The sequence below is a fragment of the Electrophorus electricus genome, chromosome 1 (genome assembly GCF_013358815.1).
Source record: "Electrophorus electricus isolate fEleEle1 chromosome 1, fEleEle1.pri, whole genome shotgun sequence".
NCBI classification, from domain to species: domain Eukaryota; kingdom Metazoa; phylum Chordata; class Actinopteri; order Gymnotiformes; family Gymnotidae; genus Electrophorus; species Electrophorus electricus.
Window position 1 is genome coordinate 33,500,838 of NC_049535.1, and position 20,430 is coordinate 33,521,267.

The window sequence follows — 20,430 nt, forward strand, 5'->3', positions numbered from 1 at the left end:
TCCAGACCTGAATACAGTACAAAGGAATTTTTCTAAGTAACGACGGGACTATAATGCTCTTACGTTGTGGAGTGATGAGGGGTTTTTGGGGTTTTTTGGGTCCGTATTGATGAATAGCGAAAGCAGTGGAGAAAGCAGCGTCGGCAGATGGAGAGCAACGCCTGCAGTAAGACGCTTGCAGTGACTCGCCGTTCAGGCAGGGCGGCCAAGCACCGGAGAGACTCCCAACTTTCTTCATACGTGCTTGCACTTCACTCCTAATGGAACACCGCCCTCAGTCTGCAACTCAGTAGCCAACAAAAGAGGGAATTTTAATCATACTTGGTTGGATGGTGAGCATCGATGAGGCTTAACGTTAATAAGGTTTAGCTTGTTTTTAACAACAGATTAATGATATTTTGTGACTAATTTGGGAAGTGATCTGTTAGCTGAGCGGCTAGGCTAGCTATCCTAGCTCTCGAGCTAAATGTTTTGAATCGCAGTTAGCTGGCAAGATAGCTATTTTTGTTTACAAACCGTCGTTTTTTTTAAATTAAATATGTGCACAAACACGGGACTACTAGTGGAAAATCTGATTAACTTCCTCGCATTTGTTGATATAACGATAAGTAGCTAGTTTAACGGAACTGGATAGGATGTCTTTCAGGTGTGTCCTTTCGTCTGATTTACCATCATAATTTAGTTTTCCTGGGTTTAGTAAAAGTTGTTTTTTTTCCTCGTGTTGTCCAGCTATTTACGTGATATAGTTTAACTATCTTTTAAATTAAGAGCTTTTGTAACCGTAATCTGTGGTTAACAGTATTCTCGTTTCAATTAATCACTTCTGCTTTTCTATGTAAAAAAAAAAAAACAATCATCCTAATCCCGCAGTTCACTATTGCTACCAAATTCTGCTTTGATGTAACCTTACCCCTATTCCGGTCTGCTATGGGGAAAGCATACTAGGTAATAATGGGTTTACTCCTGTCATAACAAATTTGTTTAAAAAATTTACAGTGGAAATATTCTATCAGTCATTTCATGTTTTTTTTTTTTAGATGCGCTGCCCTGGATTAACGACCTAATGCTAGCTTGCTGGTTAGATAGCAATAGCCAGATTTTACTTTCACTCTGTGCACTGATTTACACCGTGGAGAAAAATAAACGAATCTAATGTCGTGATTATCTTGGCATGCTGGGTTTTCCCCCAGATGTCACTTAACCCTTATAGGTTTTTAGACTGTCTGAAATTGAAAGTGAAAATTCAGGATAATGTCCGGCCCTTCCTGTTTTTGTGGAAGTTTATTGGAGACTTCGCCCCAATGTTTGCAGTCTCCAGTTATCAGTTACTTGGGTTTTGTTTGAGTACTTTCAGATTGATTCTGTCCGCTCATACATTGGTATTAGACCATACAGTGTGCCCTTTGCACCTACAGTGCCTCCCATACAGGTTAGTCAGCAGCGCGTAAAGCTGGGGTTCTGATACCAAAATGAGTTTATCAGAGCAGGGTTTGTGGTCACACAATGTAGGTAAAGTTAATTTTAGTGCCACAGCTGCTGTTCTGGGGTCCCGGGATTCCACATGGTTATCTCCACAATATAATGTGTTTACTATACTTTTTTTCTGTATACCTTTCGCCATTTTGTCTCTTTTTTTAAGCGTATAATAGTTATCCTAATTGTGTTAATGTTTCTTTCACTGAAGGTGAGCAAGAGGACTGGACCTGCTGTGCATTGTACATTTTTCACCGAGGAGTTTTGGGAATATACACAGAAACCATTAGGACAGTCAAAGAGAATGGCAATGAGGTTTCCCCCTCTCAGAGGAAGAGGTTTTAGTTTTAGATTTTCTGTTAGTGAGAAGTTAGGATGAGATCACCAATCTTGGCATCTCAACATTTACAACACACGCGTTCACTGGAAAACTGGATTCCCCTAAAACTCATCACTGAACACTTGTGATATATGCAAGCAAGCATTTTGAGCAGATTACTTTGTTAGCAGCAGTACAGGATTCAAATAGTTTGAATCAAAGCAAGAGCTAAAGCAATATTGAACAGTTAGATCCTTATATCTGTCTGCCTGATGGGACTAGAGCTGAGAATTAATTGCATCTTGATATAATGAATTAAGGACTTTGCACTGAATACAGACAAAAAAAATTGTTCTAATAGTAATGTGTCCATTTAATGTAAAGATTATCTTTCTCTGATTTATGTCCACAAATGAACTGGAATTTCTTGGATCGCTTTAAACTGGAAGTCTGGAATCAACTGGATTGACCCTTATGTGTTAGTTTTATGATGCTTACACTAAATTAACCAAAGCCCTTCCCATTCGGATGTAAAACGGCTGTTGTCAGAGAGGAGTGACGGACACCAGGAGCCGTGACAGAACCGTCAGCTGTTACACTTTTTTCTAGCTTGGACACGTTTGCTCAGGACACTTTAAGGAATGGCGGGAAAGGACTACCACCACCTCTTCAAACTCCTCATCATTGGTGACTCCAGTCAGTTTGTTTTCTACTCTTATTCACTCTTAAGTTTCTCCACTCTGAAACTGCTGGTTTAAAAAAAAAAACTCCAATGCAGGATAGAACCTCTTTCTCACTCCCCTTTTAACACCGTCTGCTTCCTCAAAACCTGTTCGCCCTTGTTCTCACATGCATTACACAGTGTCGGGCCATTTCCTCATAGTGCTTCATCTTGATAGTTACTCTAACGGTGTGCCAACTGTAACTGAATGCCGTCATCATCAGGCAGCACTGCGTAAACTGCAAGCTGGAGATAAAAAGGAAGTGAAACCAGCTTGTGTGAGGCTGTTCAACCCATCCTGAGTGCAATACAAATGAGTAATTCTCACACTCACCCTGAGATTTAACTCTCAGCAATAAAGGAGAGCTCATTGCTTTAGGAATATGGACATGTGTGGAGCAGAGCAGTGAAATTTATCCTGAGTAGCTTCATATCGTGGCCTTTTGGTCCAATTGTTTATAAAATAACATATTGCAATATTTTAAAAATGACATCCATTTTGATTTATGAATCTATTTATGTTTTATCAAGAATGAAGTTGTAACACTTTTCTGTGATTTGTTTTTCTAGAAATATTAGTTATTCTTGAATTTTTTTTATTTCTATATTGTAGCTTTAGTCTATTCATTTATGATTTTCTTTTTTTTCAGTGTTACAACTTTGTTCTCACAATCTGTTTTTGTTTGTTTGCTTATTTGTTCTTTTGGAACAAATGGCATTAAAATGCCATTGTAGCTTTAAATGTTGAGCCAAGGCAAAGATGTCACTCGTCGTGCTAAGCAGCAGTCTCTCCAGCTCCCATTTCAGTCCACACTCAGCAGATGTAACATGTAGCAGCTGCTCACTTCACACTAATTCAGAGTACACGTTGTCCAAGATCATGGGATATTTTTGTCCTAACTGTTTGAGTTTTCAGTGTTTAGAGATTGAACTAATCGAATCTGTTTCTTAAAAACATCATTTAGAGGTTATTTGGATTTGAGGTGCTTTATATAAATCTGGCTGTTTTTCAGTCCACTGAAAATGGAGGTCTGTCCAACTGATCACTTCATTAGATACACCTACTCTGTTACTCTACCTGTTTTGCTATGAGTCTACTAAGTTTTATGAACTTAATAGACTCAAGTTGTCTTATCTGCACAATCATGTTTTCTATGACCTTTTTCATAAGTGAACTGTTGTGTAAAAAAAAAAAGTATTTATTTATGAATACATATGTATATCAATTTACTTCATATTTACAGTTGCGTGTATATTAAAAGCATCCAGCTAACACCTGCTCTTGGGTCAAAACTAGGCCACGCACGAGAGAGGGTTCACCAACAAAGGTTGACAGAGTACACACAGAGCAAAGGACTGTGGTACAGTCAGTCAGCTGACCTCTGGGTACAGTAGTGGTGCCGGCATTGAGGGCGTGGAGCTTGGAGCTGACTATAAAACGTTTGGCAAACTCTTGGGACCACAGAGTAGGTGTACTCTACTGCTATGGAGCAGCCGTACCTTATGAAGTGATCACTACTGTAATGCACTTTATTTGCTTGTCATGAGTGTGCTGTTGGAGTCGTACAAAGGACTAGACGTAGGGGTAGGGCACTTCCAGCTAGGGGGATGAACACTGAACTGCTCAGACACTTCTCCTTCCATTTCTGTTGCAGATGTTGGGAAGAGCAGTCTTCTTCTGCGATTTGCAGACAACTCTTTTTCTGGTAAGTTTACTCAATATAGAACTATGTCATTTTATAATTTATATTGTATTATAAATACTTATATTTATTTGTTATAAGAACTATGTAACTTGCACCGCTCCTGTCCTATATAGGTAGTTATATAACCACTATTGGTGTAGACTTTAAAATTCGGACGGTGGAGATAGATGGAGAGAGAGTAAAACTCCAAATCTGGGACACAGCAGGCCAGGAGAGATTCCGCACCATCACTTCCACGTAAGCAGTTCCCGACAAGAGCACAGTATTCGCATGACATGCCCAAAGCTCACAATATACTGACACACACGACCTTATTCCCAGACAGCATCTCACATGGTTTACTTCTCCCTCTCTTCATCACAGGTATTACCGGAACACCCATGGGGTCATTATTGTGTACGATGTCACAAATCAAGAATCGTTTGTTAACGTTAAGAGGTGGTTGAACGAAATCTCCCAGAACTGTGATAATGTCTGTAAAATTTTAGGTGAGTTTCCAGATGGCTGACATTATATTGTTTTACAAAGAATAAACCAAAAACGGAGCACACAGGCTGTTGAGAAGCACTGCACGTTGAACTTTTCATTTTCAGCCATACAATGCACTTTTTAGTTCTTAATTTATTCTCTTTTTCATCTTTTATCTCAACATTTACAAGTTTAATGTAAACTTTTAGCACTTTTAATATTTTAAGAATTTTTTAAAATATTTTAATATTTTCAGTTACTGGTTTATTTACATCTCTATTTGAAATTAGTTTTGTTTAAATCATCTGTTTTAATTTTAACTTCTCAAATTAAATCAATAGTGATATTTACCTGTGTAGCAGCTCATGTATGTGAAGCACTTTGAATTGTCGCTGTGTATGAACAGTGTTGTAGAAATAAACTTTCCGTGCACTGAGTAAGGTGGTGATGACCAGTACAGCATACTCCATAAACATGTGATGTACAGGGCAGTCTCAGACCATGTTAGTGAGGTCTCACCTTCCCTTTCTCTTACAGTTGGGAACAAAAATGATGATCCCTCCAAGAAGCAAGTGGACACCCAGGATGCTTTGCGTTTTGGTGAATCAGTGGGCGTCAGAGTATTCGAGACCAGCGCAAAAGAAAATGTCAACGTGGAAGAGGTCATTTTTGTTTGTTTATCTTAGTAGAGACTTGGTATTGTAAGTGTACTGAGCTGAGAGAGGCTCAAGTTAGCTGTTGCAATGAAATGTAGAACATTACAGCTGAATTTTTCATCAAACCGATGTCCTATACACGTAATTTTGTGACTTTTCTTGTGAATAATTGTATTCACAATAATAAATCTCCCAACCCCCCACCCAGATGTTTATGGCCTTTACCTATATGGTCCTGCGCGCAAAAAAACAGAGCCAGAGCCGAGCAGAGAAGGAGCGAGAGAGGGAGAAGGACACGGTTCACATCAACGCTCACAGGGACCGTGAGCGGAGAAAGAGAGGAAAGAAGTGCTGTTGAGAGAGCCACATGCAGCACCTGCAGGCAGCCAGTGCAGATTACAGGAAATAAAAAATAAATAAATAGTTTTGCTTAACTTTGCACTGAGAAGGGGGACAGGGAGGGACTGGACTGCCACTGTTAAGTGTGATAATGTATAGGGTGTTGTTTTGTTCTTTTTATAAAGATCTCTGTCAATGTAATTATTACTAAAATGGATTTGACAGCCCAGAATATTACATAGTCATTAGAAGTCTAATCATGGAAAGACACTAACAGTCCTAAAGTGTTATGTGGTGATTTGAATATGAGAACATTGGTTTTATGTCAAATGACAAAAGATGTGTTGGTGAGCCAAGTAATTTGTTCACATTAATCATTTGAAATGAAATAAAAATTTAAGGTGCACTGTAATTGTGTCTCTGGTTTTTTGTGGGTTTTTTTTTAGTTGTCTGCGTTTCTATAATCTGTCAAGTGACCTCATTAAAATAGTCTGTGTGGGGAAGGCGTGAGCACGCACGGAACTGTTTTGTAGCGCCTGCAGTCGCCAAGGACATCTTGGGTAGACGGACAGCAGGGCGATATGGCTACCGAGAACGAGTGAGTGTATTAGCTTGACAGCTATTTAACTAGTTATTTTCTGGTCTTTGGTTTGCGGCTTTTGTGTTAATGTTCTGCTTTTCGTATTGTAAAAAAAAAAAGAAAAAAAAAGTTGTTTTTACCAATGTTTTACCTGCATAGTTGAGGTGTAACCTCACTTCATCTAATTAACGTTAGCTGGCTAGCTACATTGCTGTTATTTTCTGTTATGTTTCTAGCTAGCTAAACAGGCGATTTTCTAGTTAGTCACTAAGCATGTTTAAGGCTAAGATGACAATTATTTTCTTGTAAGTATGTTAAATTACTTCAACAAGTGACGAAACTAGCGGTAGGCAGAATTTCTGACCAGTCAGCAGAATCTTACCCCGTAGAATATACAAATAAGTATGATGCAATTACTTTCTAGTGTCTTGTCTGAAATCGAGGTGCTGCAGTCTATCTATCTGGACGAACTGAGTGTCACACGGAAAGACGATGGGTAAATGTCTTAGTAAATCTAGTACCTACCTCACTAAGCTACCTAGCTACAGTATCTACTAGAAATAAAACGTTTGTACACTCAGCACTCTTTGTCTGATCGTTATGGCAATCTGTTATGAGTGGAAAGGTAAAAATGCAGACATTTCTCTGTAGAGGATGGGAAGTCAGTCTGGTCCTGTACCCCTCTACCGGAGAGGACTGCCTGTCCCAGTTTGTACGTCTTACACTCACGCTGGACCTGGATTCCAAGGCATGTGTAGAACACTATAATTATATTATTGATTGTTTAAGTCCAGTGTTCCCTTACTGTTCTTCATTCTTCAAATAAGAGTGTTAATGTTTTCAAGGAAATTACATTTATTCATGGGGCATTGGGCCAGTCGGGCCAGGGTTACATCTTAAAAACAGAAACAGTAGATAAAAAAGTACAATTCTACAGAAGTGGCTTTGATGTAGAGGTTTATATATGCTACACAAACAGTTAACAAAGCTGACAATGTTTAACATTCATGGACATGTCTTTAAACCTATAGTGTCAGTAAGTGTTTATCTGAGCTGTTTTGAAATTACTGTTGCATTTTACATTCCTGTAACTTTTTATAGACTTTTTAAGTGATTAAAATGTGATATGTGGGAGGAGTACAAAAGGCATCCAGTTCAAATATGGGCATTCATCAATACTGTGGGCGATGAACTAACCTGACCGTGAGTCGAGGGCTGTGCATCAAGGGTGTCGATCACAGTTTACTTTTTCTTTGTTTCAGTATCCCACTTCCTCCCCTTGCATCTCAATTCATAATCCGCGAGGTCTCTCGGATGACAAATTGCACAGGTACTTGGGCACTTTTAAAGGGCTCTGCATGATTGCATTTTTAAATGCAGTATTATTAACCCATCTCCACCTTTCCTACATGTCTTTATGGCTGCAGTTTACAGCAGAGTTTGCAGGTGGAAACTGAGTCTTGCATGGGGATGCCAGTGCTGTACCAGCTTATCGAGGTGTGTGCTGCTCCCCTCACACACTGCCTGTGCCACTTCTGTGCTACTCTCAGTCCCTTTGTCTCTTGTTAACTACAGAAAGCCAAAGAGATTCTGACAGAAAGCAACATTCCCCATGGAAACTGTGTCATCTGTTTGTATGGTTTTAAGGTAGCCATTTTATCATATTTATATTTTTATATATATAAAATATAAAAGTTGTGTGTTTTACTGAGGTGTGTACTAGCCCATATATGAAATCAAATGACCAATAAAATTATATTTTGTGTTTGTTTTTCCTCATCAATATATGCTGGAACAGGAGGGAGAGATTTTCACCAAAACAAGCTGCTATCACTACTTCCACTCTCACTGCCTGGGCCGCTACGTCACCCACTCAGAGGTGGAGCTGAGGGAGCGGGAGAGGGAGCTGGAGGAGGACAAGAGCAGGAACCGGGTGGAGGATGAGGAGGTAGCACAGGGCATGGGGCAGGAAACAGGCTGGAGGAACAGATAGAACCAGGAAGAGTCGGGGTTCTTGGGCTTTTTGGTTTTTAGGAGTCGCAGCAGACATATAAGTGAAAACTCAAACCCAATAAGCCTGTTGTTACAACAGTGAAGTTAGTCTTAAATAAACCAGCCCAGCGAATACACAGCCGCTGTGGATTCATCAGTTTCTGTGAAAAAAGGGAGCACAGGTGAGGTGTGACCTAGGATGCCTTCCAGCCGATCTCGGCTTTATAGGGAAATGGAGTAGGCAATAAGAATATCTCCATCACTATGAAGGCACAGCAGGGGATGTTTTTTCTAAGGCATCTGAAAAAATTAAATCTGCCAGAGGCTTTGATGGTTCTACACAGCAATCATGACACCAGTGCATAGTAAGGACTGCAGAGAGGCTTATTGGATGTTGGATATTGGTGCATCAGGACATGCAAAACAGCAGAGCCATGAAGCTTGCCGGCAAAATCCTAGCTGACTTCTCTCAGCCTAGACATCCATCACCTTTCTAACCTCTCCCATTGGACAGAAAACCCAGGACCATTAGAGCCAACAAAACAAGAAATAAGGACAGCTGTGGCCCTCATTAAACACAGAGCCACAGGTGCAGTTCAGCCTACAACCAAGCACCCCTTAAAGGTAGTGGGAGTAGTGTGCACTCATGGGATGGGATGTGCATCATCCCAGCTAGAACTATACCTATGCACAAACACCTGTTTTACAGTAATAAACTATAGGCGACTGTATATAACACAGGGTCATGTGTCTCTGCAGACCTTGCTCATTGTGTCATTCAGAACCCCCGCCCTCTCTCTCTCTTGTAGGAGCTTTTCGTGGTATGTCCTGTGTGCCGAGAGCCGTTGACGTATGACGCGAACACCCTGCTTTCCTCAGCTGCTCCAAATTTCCCTCAGGTAAGGAGCACTGGCCTGTCAGGCACAGTCCTCCAGGATACCCACATACTCACTCAGAAATTGCCAAGCCTGTGTGTGGTACGGGGGGGTCACTCTTGGAAATGTCAAGCAGACAATGTCACTCTTGTGTGCAGTGCCAAGCAGTGGACTGCAACAGTGTGGCATTGTGTTGTGTATAAAGTTTCTATAATGGCTTATGTTAGCCGACTAAGGTGCCAACCAGTCTGGCTGCATGGTGCAACAGCAGTGTGCAGCCTGGTTGGTCACATGCTGTTGTCAGGTCACACATGCGTGTTTATTTGCGTGCATTTGAAATGTGGGCGTTCTGTCTCCCACAGCAGGATGACGAAGCGGTACGTGCTGAATTCAAAAGAAAATGGGCAAATTTCCAGAAGATTCTGGAACGTCAGAAAGAAAAAGGTGGCGTCATTGATCCTGAGGCTGAGTCTAATCGCTTCCTCATCCACATTAATGATGTAAGTTCAGAAAAGGAAAGCTTCACTTTCCTAACTTTCCCATAGGCTCCTAAATGTATATTTTATCCATCTGCTATTATGCCAAGTCAGAACTTAGAATTTCATGTCTGCTTTTGTCCTTGAGGCTCCCGCTGATTGTTCTGACCCCCTTTGCTATGATGCCACGAGCTCTGAACCCAGTGAGTCTGCCGGTCCTGCACAGAACCCCACCCCCGCCCCCAGAGCAGAGCTCACCTGTGCCTCCTCCCTGCGCCAGTCTTCTCATGGTAGCTGGTACCACAGGGGTTTAAGAGGAGGCAGGAGAAGAAGAGGCCGAGGAAGAGGCAGACACACACCTCATGGAGCGTCTCCCACCAAGTCTGATGACCTTGCTGAACCCAGGCCCTCTTCAGCGGGGAGCAACCACGTCGAGGATGGTTTATCCGCTCGGAACAATGGCTCTCATATAGAACGCATAGGACCTTTGGTCGAGTTGGGAGTTAACAGAGACCAGATAAGTCAGTCTGTAAAGCCAGAACAGGAGGACTGTGTTGCCACACAACAAGAGCCTTCCGTTTCTAAGCAAGAGCAGCCAATATGCCAGTCGAACTCAAACATTTCAGATGATGGTGCTCGGGTGATCTTGACGGACGGACAGCAGGAAAGGAGCCCTCAGGACAGAGGCAGGAGGCATGGCCCACTGGTAGCACAGCATGGCCAGCGGCATGAGAGAAACCCCCCAGACTCAACCCAGTGGCATGGTGCTGGGACCATATATCAGCACGGTGGTGGGAGAGGCTACAGGGCTAGAGCTGGAGGCTTTGCTAACCCTCACAGAGGTGGTGGGCCTCAGAGAGGGGGCAGGCCTCTCAGAGGCACTGGAAAGGGAGTTTACCAGAAAACTGATGGTGAGTTTAGGAAGGAGGGGCTTCTATGACAGTGGGAGGAGGGAGGAGCTGAAACAGAAGGACATTTCCCTCCCTGGTTTACCTGCTGTACCTACCCCCATCATAACTGTACCCCTAATAAAATTTTGCTTAATTAAGCACTAGGGTGGTTTATGTCTGTTTCTGTATCAAATGCACTCCCCGCTACCTCTGAACAAATCAGTGGGAGTTCCTGCTGTGTCATGTTGAGGTCAGAAAATCAGAGTCCAGCAAATGAGTTAGTGCAAGGATTTCTCATGCCCCACAAGTTTGGATCTTTTTGTTTCTTGTTTAATCAATAGGTAATCCGGTACATACAGGTGTCCTTCAGAATAATTTAATTACACAATTTTGTTTTTGGTTAGCAGAAAGTAAATGTATTTCATTAACTTAATCTAAATGATCTTATATTAACAGATTACTTATATTGTCATTCATTCATATTCTCACACACACACAAATAAACAAATGTGTGTGCTGTACTACAATTTGGAATCTGAATCTTTCTCTAATGTAATTCCCCACTCATCCTCCTTGGGGCGATCTCTTCTTCCTTCAAAGTTGCATCCTCCAGCAGAGGCCTGGGAGGGTCCTGTGTAGTATCTTGGCTGTTCCCAGGCCTGCACTCCTCTGGACGGAGGTCTGCTGGAGCCCCTCGTGTTCCGATTACCACAAGAACCTCTTGCCTTCATTTCCCACATCTTTTCTAGCTCTTCTCTCAGCTCATGCTATTGTTCAAGCTTTTCATGTTCCTTGGTCCTGATGTTGCAATCACTAGGGATTGCTGCACCTATCGCTACGAATCGTCAAAGAACATTTTAGGCTAGTAACTGCTGAGAGATTTAAAATTGCACTGAAGTACACTTCTACCTTTTCCATGTATAAACAGGTTCTTCATCCTACTGATTCAGAAGCTCTTTGCACAGCTGATGAAGTACCTCTGTCCTCCCTATCTCTCTTTCATCGATAGCTGGATAGTTATTCAAAATTGTAGTGAAGTTGCACAAGGTTTGAGTTTTGAATGTGTCTACATCTCTGTATATTACACAGAAAAAGAGAGAAAAGTACTTTGCTTGCACATCTGCCTTGTGCGCTGGGTTTTCCAAGAGCACCGCATCTTAAATCAGCATCTTCAGATTTTCCTTTAAGATGATGATCTTGCATAACAATTTGGGAAATATAAATATATCTCATTTTAAGAATGAGATGACGCAGCTTGTTTATGCTAAGGGGCGTGACCGTACGCCCTCAGTGTGCTGTATTGCGCATGCGCAGGGAGTCCGCGGTGCGCAATGTTTTCAAATCGGCTGAAATGTCTGGCGTGGGGGTGACCATGTCAAACGTTCGCCATTCTAATATCAATAATACATATAATAACTGCGGCCGCGGTGAACGAATGGACATGGAAATAGACTCTGCTCACACTGTTACCGACCGAGGAGACATGGACACAGGAACACGAACAGCATTTTCTTCAAATGGCAGTGGCGGGGAAGACGACGAATCGGAGGCCGCAGACCGGGAAAGGGAAGCCGGGGGCTCGAGTACGCCACGCTCCGGAGATGGAGTAGGACTTGGCTGCGGCAGAGAGCAGGAGGTCTCGGTAGAAATAGGCGAGACCTATCTATGTCAGCGCGCAGACAAGACGTGGCGTAAGTTGAAACTATATTAGAACAACTTGTTGGTGTTTAAATTATTGTACTAAATGTGTTTTTTAAATATTCTGTTATATATTGTTGTTATCCATAGCAGGTCGATAGCTAATATAACACTATAAAGTAATTAACGAGTTACATTTTTGGTAGTATGTCTCTCCGTGATATTCCTAAATATTGTTATTAAATATTATGTATTTTTTCCTCCCTGTAGACTCAGCTGAGGTTATCCAGTCCAGACTAAATGAACAGGAGAGCAGAGAGGAGTTCTATGTCCATTATGTTGGATGTAGGTGGTGTATATTCAGTACTGGTACTGTAGTTGTTGTCCATTGTGTAGCTATATCAGTCAAGCCAAGGCATGATGTCCACCACAGCAGAAGACTGAATCCCCCAACTGCTTTGATCAGTTAACAGGCGGCTGGATGAGTGGGTCGGAAAGGGTCGCTTGGCCTTGACAAAAACTGTGAAGGACGCTGTGAGGAAGAGTGTGGAGGAAGGTGGGGGAGGGGAGCTTGGAGATCAGCCCGAGAGGAAGATCACTCGGAACCAGAAACGCAAGCATGATGAGATCAACCATGTTCAGAAGGTACCAAAAGACCCAGTGCCTTTTAAATAACCAGAACTGTTTATTTCTGACTTTTCTAGTGCTATAGCATCTGTCAAATTATTTATACATCATATTACTTCTCTCTCTTTCGCGTGTACCATCTCTGATGAAACACAACATTGATCTGCAAACTCCACTTAAGATGGTTTGTTTGAATAATGCTTATTTCTTCAGACCTACGCAGAGATGGATCCCACTACGGCTGCCCTGGAGAAAGAGCATGAAGCAGTAAGAGAGAGCTGCTGCTGAGTTTACTGCATAACTAATAACTGCACATGCAAAAATCACCTCATCTAAACAACTGAAGAACATTTAAAGGACAAATCTCCATCAAATCTGCACTTAGGTGATCTGAATTATGAAATACTTCTTGATCGGCATCTTAAACTCGCTCCCTGCAGATCACCAAAGTGAAATACGTGGACAAAATCCAGATTGGGAATTTTGAAATCGATGCCTGGTACTTTTCCCCCTTCCCTGACGACTATGGAAAGCAGCCCAAGCTTTGGATCTGTGAATACTGCCTGAAGTACATGAAATATGAGAAGACCTTCAGATACCACCTGGTCAGTTCACCGCTCTGTTTCTTCATAAGGGTGGCGTATTGCACTTAAACTACAGGGGGTGCTGTGCATCTGAACTGGACAAATGCAAGTCTAATCAAATCACCTGGACAGATCTAATGCAGTCACCAGGACAGGTCTAATCAAATTACTTATTGTCCACCATTAAGATAATCATGCATAGTTTCTGCAACAGAAGCTTTACCTAACTTGTGTGAACAAAAACATGCATCCATCTCTAAATGGGGTCTCAGTGTTATATAACATGGGGGTTGGTTGGTTGTTTTTGTCCTCGTCTTGCAGACCCAGTGCCAGTGGCGGCAGCCACCTGGGAAGGAGATTTATCGCAGGGGCAATATCTCAGTGTATGAGGTGGATGGGCGGGACCATAAGGTGAGCTTCTAATCAACATAAACTGATTAGTTTAAACCTGCCCCCAAAATGAATAGCCAATAACTTAAATGATGAATGAAACTAAATATAACGGAACGAAAATGTTTGCATGTGGCAAATAGAATGCAAAGTCATTCTAAAGAGCAGCTTGAGATTGTGTTGGCTATTGTTTTGTTGCGTTTTTGTTCTGTGTGTGCAGATCTACTGCCAGAACTTGTGTCTGCTTGCCAAACTATTCCTCGACCATAAAACGCTCTACTTCGACGTGGAGCCCTTCATCTTTTACATCCTCACAGAAGTCAACAGACAGGGGGCACACATCGTGGGTTATTTCTCTAAAGTAAGCCATGTCTGATTTGTGTGTGTGTCAGTACATTATATTTGTGTGTGTGGTCTCTTGTATATGAATTAAAACTTGCTTTGTGTGTTTTTCATGAACAGGAGAAGGAATCTCCTGATGGGAATAATGTCGCATGCATCCTCACACTCCCTCCATATCAGCGCAGAGGATACGGAAAATTTCTAATCGCATTCAGTACGTTGCAGCTATGATGCCTTCTGCATGTAGTTTAACAACTGGACCACAAATAGGGTGGAGCCCCCCCACTGCCAAGTTACCACTGTTGGGCCCCTGAGCAAGGCCCTTAACCCTCAATTGCTCAAATTGTACTCAGTCATAATTGTAAGTTGCTTTGGATAAAAAGTGTCAGCTAAATGCTGTAAATGTAATACATTTGGTAGGAGACATTTTTGGAATAGATTATTTTTGTATTCATAAATTTCCCTAAAAACACCACTGACTGGAACTTCTTTATGATCTTTTGCTTTTTGAATTTTTCAAATTTGAATTTATCTTTCTGAGTCTGTCTGTGTGTCTATCTGTTTATTTTCTCTGGTAGGTTACGAGCTGTCAAAGTTGGAGAGTACCGTGGGTTCTCCAGAGAAGCCTCTGTCAGATTTGGGTAAACTGAGCTACAGGAGCTACTGGTCCTGGGTACTGCTAGAGATTCTGCGAGACTTCAGAGGAACACTGTCCATCAAAGACCTCAGGTACACACACACTCACAGCGCACCCACACCAAAAGATCTGCCACCTTGACAAGCATGTTAAGAACAAATGGAACAGGACATGCTTCATTATGTCCGCAGTCAGATGACGAGTATCACACAGAGTGACATCATCAGCACACTGCAGTCTCTGAACATGGTGAAGTACTGGAAAGGGCAGCATGTGATCTGTGTCACACCAAAACTCGTAGAGGAACATCTGAAAAGTGCACAGTACAAGAAACCACCCATCACAGGTACACAGCCAGTATCATCAACTTACTGCCTTACTTCATCATGTGAAGATCTTTCTCTCTCTCTCTCTCTCTGTCTCTCTGTCTCGCTCTCTTTCTCTCTGTGTCCCTCCTTCCTTTCCACAAAGTATAAAGTAGTGAAATGTCCTTGTTGGTGTCAGAGAAGTAGAAGTGAAAAGCATGACATGAATTTTTATCAGTTAATTTTACTAACTAATTCTCTCTCTCTATAATATATATATATAATATATCCTAGGTAACATGTGCATTAATAATTCGAGAACTCAGTGGTTGAAGAAATACCCACATAGCGTAGCACGTAAAATTTTGCGTAATTCAGTGCAAATTTTTGTATGATGGATTGAGCTCATTATTCCAGCCTCCTGCCTTTGCTAAAATCCTGCTCAAGGAGAATTTTAATCTTTTAATGATTTTAAATACACTCGACAAAACATCTGGTTCTTTATCCTTTATCCAATTATGTAATTGAATGCAGTGTCCTTCAGTGATGCCAGACATTTCCTTTCCCCTCTACAGTGGACACATTGTGTTTGAAGTGGGCTCCACCAAAACACAAACAGGCCAAGTTTTCCAAGAAGTGAGTCATTTGGACTGGTTCCAGACGAAGCATCCCCACACTGATCAATAAATGCCTTTTTGTGTTCTGTTTGTTAAAAAGTAAAGATGTAAGATAGTACATTGCTTTTTTTTAATAAAGGAAAATGGAAATATTCATTTTTCTTTGTGTGAATTATTCAGCTGTTCTGTAACACATTATTTTAGGACTTATTAGTTGGTTACATTTAGTATATGGTACTTATGGTACTGTAAGCACCAAATGTGTTTAGTTCATTTATCTTGGGGCTCTAAAAGTGTAGCAAGCAATTCAACCATATGGAATGACCTATTACCCTGACAGCACCTGTGTAGGTGTCTTTTGAAAGGTGATGCTACAGTTAAGGCTGAAATGGAGGGCAGCATTTGCTGTCATGTAAGAAGAGGACGTGATGTTTATGCCAAAGGACCGTTATGACTTGTTTAAAGAACCTGTTTCAATCATGCCTTTTTGTCCATTTCGAAGAGAGATTACTAGAAAGAAAACAGCAAGACTGAAATGTTTAAAGTTTGTTGTGGGTTATTTTGCGATCTTCAGGAAGGGCTGACCTAACTTTGCAGGGTGATGATCAAACAGCCATTTGTAAGAACTGTATTACGTATTTTATATAAAATATGTAATGCAGTAAAATACTTTGAATATCCTAGGTAACTCGTGCATTAATAAATAGGAGGACTCCATGCGTGAAGAGAGAGCCACATAGCACGTATCATTTTGTGTATTTCGGTACAATTGGTCCAGTTTCACCTTGACGTTTCAGCGGTAACCTGTGGAACAATGAGGCCAGTGAGGTAGCGGGATTTCATTGGTCATTAGCAGCAGGTAGACACAGGTGCCGTTGTTCCCGCTGTTACTCAGATCCTCCACCACGGGTCTTTTTTCGGTCCGATGGCCGCCACTGTTGGCTACATACATTTGAATATAAGCTATCGACATCTACGCGAAACATAAAGGGGTCGAAATATGACCGACATTTTAAACAAGGACTCGAAAAAATCTCCAAAACACCGAAACGTCTTTCAAGAATTTGCGTTAAAATACTCTGGGTACAAGCACGCGTGAAGACAATCGCGTTCATACTTCGCTTACAGACTAGATATCGAATGAGCGCTTGTTCTTCACTTTTCGTCTTCGGGTAAGAATCCGAATTAATTCGTTTTAATGGCTGAAAAACTTATTTAAACACAACTCTTTTGTGTATAACGGCTTTATAATAACTTTGCCCCCAGAATGTTGAATTCAAGGATAAAGGTGCTTATTACATTGGTTGCTACAGGTGAGTCGTTGCGGCGAAGCCCTGATTCATATGTTCATTGTAGTTGTGTTTGCTCCCTGGTACTGTTCAGATCTAAAAAATGACTGCCTCAGGTTTAAACATAAGCATATGATTTCATATGATGCAACATAATCAATTACAAATGTGAATATTGTCTATAAATAGATATTAATACGTAGAGAAATCAAGTAAAATATACTATACTATATTGTGCTATAATGAGGTATGTGCTTAAGTCAGTGAGAGGATACTAAAATTGTGGTGTCAGTTTCTTGCAAGAATGTTTCTTGGAGGCCAAGTATTTATGAAACTCCAATGATTTGGATCACTGATTGCATTATATTACTCTAGAAAACTAAATAAAAAATATATAACTTTTGATTTCATCAAGAAGTCATTTGGAGCCATGGTTTTGTTCGAATTCACATGAATTTGTTATAGATTCTGCTGCAGCATATAGGTATTATAATTTGACCTAGAGATATTACACAAGTTCTCACAGTCATTCTCTCAAATGTGCAGGTGTGTGGCTCATACAGACATGTGAGGCTCAAGGTGAATACGGTACACTGCTTTCTCTAGCCCCTTTATTTTTCTTTATCTTAACTTATTACTTTTCCCTCCTGTGCCTTGCAAACATACCTCTGTGAGGCTCCAGGATAATGCTTTCGAGACAAAGAACTTAGTATGATCATGATGAAACAAGGATCTGTTCTATGACTAATGCATTATGGGAACATATTCTAGGGAGCCTCTGCTGTTTGTATCAAGGCCTACCTTTGACCGTGTTTACCGATCTGCCTGTAGCATGTGGAAGGCCTCCTCTGGTGAATCGCATTGTGGGAGGAAGTGAAGCACAAGAAGGAGCATGGCCATGGCAGGTGGACATTCAGGTGGAGTCGACTGGCCATGTTTGTGGAGGGTCCATCATCTCCAGACGCTGGGTGCTGTCTGCTGCACACTGCTTCCCCAAGTAGGTTCTGCAGTCTCCCAGCACACTGGCGCTCAAATTGCAGTTTTGAAACAACAGCTGATCTGGAGGTGGGGATTTGGGGCGGGTGAGGTGTTGAATGGAACAGAATGTCACAGTGATGACTACATGTTTCATGAGCAAAAAATATATTCTGAATTCATGTTTAAAGTGTGGTTTAAGGCAGTTTAATCAAAATGTATGTGATGCATCATTTTGGTTGTTTTGTCACTGAGCATTTGAGTTTCCCCACTCTATGTTGTCCATCTTGCTTTAGCCCTTCAGATGTGTCTTCATATCGCCTCTACATGGGCCGCTATCAGCTTAATGGCTATAACCAGTTTGAGACGTTGAGTCGTGTGAGGATGGTCGTAATTCCTGAAGGGTACTCCAACCCACAGGGGGGCAGCGACATTGCCCTAGTACAGCTGAGCACCCCAGTCACCTGGTCAGACAGAATCCAGCCTGTGTGCTTGCCTAGCGCTGACCTCCATTTCAAAAGTGGGACCCTGTGCTACGTCACTGGCTGGGGGGATATCCAGGAGGGAGGTGAGTGTGTCATGCTGTGACTCTGGAGTGAAGGGTCACCTAAGCAAATGCAGTGTAGTACACTTCATCTATCAGGGCCTGTATAGAGGACCATAATTCAAGAGCCTTTTTTTACCTAAAGACAGACTAAAGCCATATAGTTCTAATGTATTTCTAATTTTGAATTTCCACTGAATTCAGCAATAATTTAGTCCAGCATTAAATGTGAACCATTTCCAAGACTCCACCCCTAAGTGGTTTGGCAGCCTCTGCTCTCTCTCCACACAGTCTCTATCTCTGGCACTGGCACACTACGGCAAGTGGGAGTGCCCATTATTGACCAAGCTTCCTGCAGCTCGATGTACCAGATCCATTCATCTAACTCGGACCCGGTGGTCATCCTACCAGACATGATCTGCGCTGGCTACAAAGAGGGAGGTAAAGACTCCTGTCAGGTGAGAAACCCCATGCCTGCGCATTCATTCCTGCCTACTCTGTGCAGTAGAAATACACCTCTAAAACACATCCTAAGGCATGACTTCCACCAAGCATTTACAGAATGCCACTTAAATCATCATCAGTATGATGTGTGGTGATGCAAGCACCCAGCTACCAGGTGAGGACACCTATGAGCTCACCTTGGAAGATGAGGATATTAAATAATTCTATTTCTATTTCATGTCATAGAATTTTATTTCTTCCCTCTGAGGGAGTTTGCCCATAGACATTAAAGTATACCAGATAAGAATGTAATTAGCAAGTCAGTTTATTTGGTTATACAGTATACAGTTTAACATTGTGTTACATTTGTGTTAATTAGTCATTGTCCTCTTGGAACAAAGGTGGCTCTTCATCTTTAGCATTAATGAGAAAAACATACATAGATTTCAACTTTCATTATAAACACATGTAACATAAAACATACAGCAAGACAATGACTAAACCAAATAGTAAGGAAAATGACCTAAACCAATGCACAGCACTGGAACTATAGATCCTTCCCTACACTTATGCAGCCTGTGCATGTACAAATAGCTTATAATGCCTGGTATAAAGAGTAAGATATTTCTTATGTTAGGGAGATTCTGGAGGACCCCTCGTTTGTTCTGTAGGCAATGGAACATGGATACAGGCAGGTATCGTAAGCTTTGGCCTTGGGTGCGCCCAACGAAACAGACCTGGCGTTTACTCCAAAGTGTCGAGCTTTGCGGGTTTCATCCACTCCACGGTGCCAGGCACACAGCTGATGGGGCAGGCGTGTGGCTATGAGCCCGAAGCCCTTCTGGTGCTCAGTCTTGGTCTAGCATCTGTACTCCTGACAAAATAGTGGACTGCAAGGTAAACAGACCTTCCTTAACTCTGCCAATAATGACCCACAGTATGCAAATTTTGAATTGCGCTAGCTAAGCGAATAGGCATTCACCTTGGAGTCACGCAGGCAGGGGGGCTGTGAATATTTTGTATGTTATTATTATAAAAGTGACTGGTTCATGATCAATGCAATGAATTCCAAATAAGTGATGATGATTTGTGGTGAAAGAGTATCAAATTAGTGGTGATGTGTTTTATTACTGTATGGTGATATCTAGCAATGTTTTATGTAATCTAATGTGTCAACGGAGACCTGTATGCAAACAAGTCTGGTTCACTACCAAATTCACAAATTCACTAAATAAAAAATATTTGTAATTTTTTATTTTTTATTTTTTGTCTTACTAAGGTATTTGAGAATATTTTAATCTACATCTTCAAAAATGTATAACATTGCATAGATTTGATAAAGTTATGAGTCTGATCTTAGTGAGCTATATATTTGTTGGGCTAACCTCATCTGCAAAGTTAAATTGAAGTGTTTATTATTGCTACATTTTATACAACTCTACATTTTGAAGTAGATGTTCCTAAATTTAATATTAAATGTTTTATTGAAACATAATAATCGGATTTGTGGTTTTGCATTTTATTTTTCAATTCTGGCTTGATT

At 41.4% G+C, this 20,430-nt stretch overlaps 4 protein-coding genes across 6 annotated transcripts; all 4 read left to right on the forward strand.

The window, feature by feature from the left end:
- The first annotated feature begins 40 nt into the window (after positions 1–40).
- On the forward strand, positions 41–6,094 carry si:dkey-16l2.16 (ras-related protein Rab-35). Of its 2 annotated transcripts, none has more exons than XM_027015688.2 (7): positions 41–332; positions 1,685–2,488; positions 4,169–4,219; positions 4,333–4,456; positions 4,583–4,707; positions 5,225–5,349; positions 5,552–6,094. In XM_027015688.2, exons 2-7 carry the CDS (start codon positions 2,434–2,436, stop codon positions 5,699–5,701), a joined length of 630 nt encoding a protein of 209 aa, XP_026871489.1. In that variant the 5' UTR covers positions 41–332; positions 1,685–2,433; the 3' UTR covers positions 5,702–6,094. The 2 variants fall into 2 exon arrangements, with proteins under 2 accessions (XP_026871489.1, XP_026871491.1); XM_027015690.2 differs by lacking the exon at positions 41–332 and adding an exon at positions 346–646.
- Positions 6,095–6,221: 127 nt separating this feature from the next.
- On the forward strand, positions 6,222–10,657 carry rnf25 (ring finger protein 25). 2 transcript variants are annotated; one of them, XM_027015682.2, is made up of 10 exons: positions 6,222–6,280; positions 6,687–6,758; positions 6,914–7,010; positions 7,525–7,592; positions 7,690–7,759; positions 7,838–7,909; positions 8,061–8,210; positions 9,064–9,153; positions 9,492–9,629; positions 9,754–10,657. In XM_027015682.2, exons 1-10 carry the CDS (start codon positions 6,264–6,266, stop codon positions 10,543–10,545), a joined length of 1,566 nt encoding a protein of 521 aa, XP_026871483.1. In that variant the 5' UTR covers positions 6,222–6,263; the 3' UTR covers positions 10,546–10,657. The 2 variants fall into 2 exon arrangements, with proteins under 2 accessions (XP_026871483.1, XP_026871484.1); XM_027015683.2 differs by lacking the exons at positions 6,222–6,280; positions 6,914–7,010 and having other exon boundaries at positions 6,695–6,758.
- Positions 10,658–11,819: 1,162 nt separating this feature from the next.
- On the forward strand, positions 11,820–15,791 carry kat8 (K(lysine) acetyltransferase 8). Its single transcript, XM_027015684.2, has 11 exons — positions 11,820–12,186; positions 12,404–12,478; positions 12,600–12,778; positions 12,974–13,027; positions 13,201–13,365; positions 13,666–13,755; positions 13,955–14,095; positions 14,197–14,290; positions 14,655–14,805; positions 14,905–15,059; positions 15,594–15,791. The coding sequence occupies exons 1-11, from the start codon at positions 11,847–11,849 to the stop codon at positions 15,656–15,658; spliced, it is 1,509 nt and encodes a 502-aa protein (XP_026871485.2). The 5' UTR covers positions 11,820–11,846; the 3' UTR covers positions 15,659–15,791.
- A 1,111-nt stretch (positions 15,792–16,902) lies between these two features.
- si:dkey-16l2.17 (serine protease 27) lies at positions 16,903–20,103 on the forward strand. The gene is made up of 5 exons (XM_035524457.1): positions 16,903–16,948; positions 17,756–17,921; positions 18,196–18,467; positions 18,735–18,901; positions 19,525–20,103. Exons 1-5 carry the CDS (start codon positions 16,903–16,905, stop codon positions 19,771–19,773), a joined length of 900 nt encoding a protein of 299 aa, XP_035380350.1. The 3' UTR covers positions 19,774–20,103.
- The last annotated feature ends 327 nt before the right edge of the window (positions 20,104–20,430 follow it).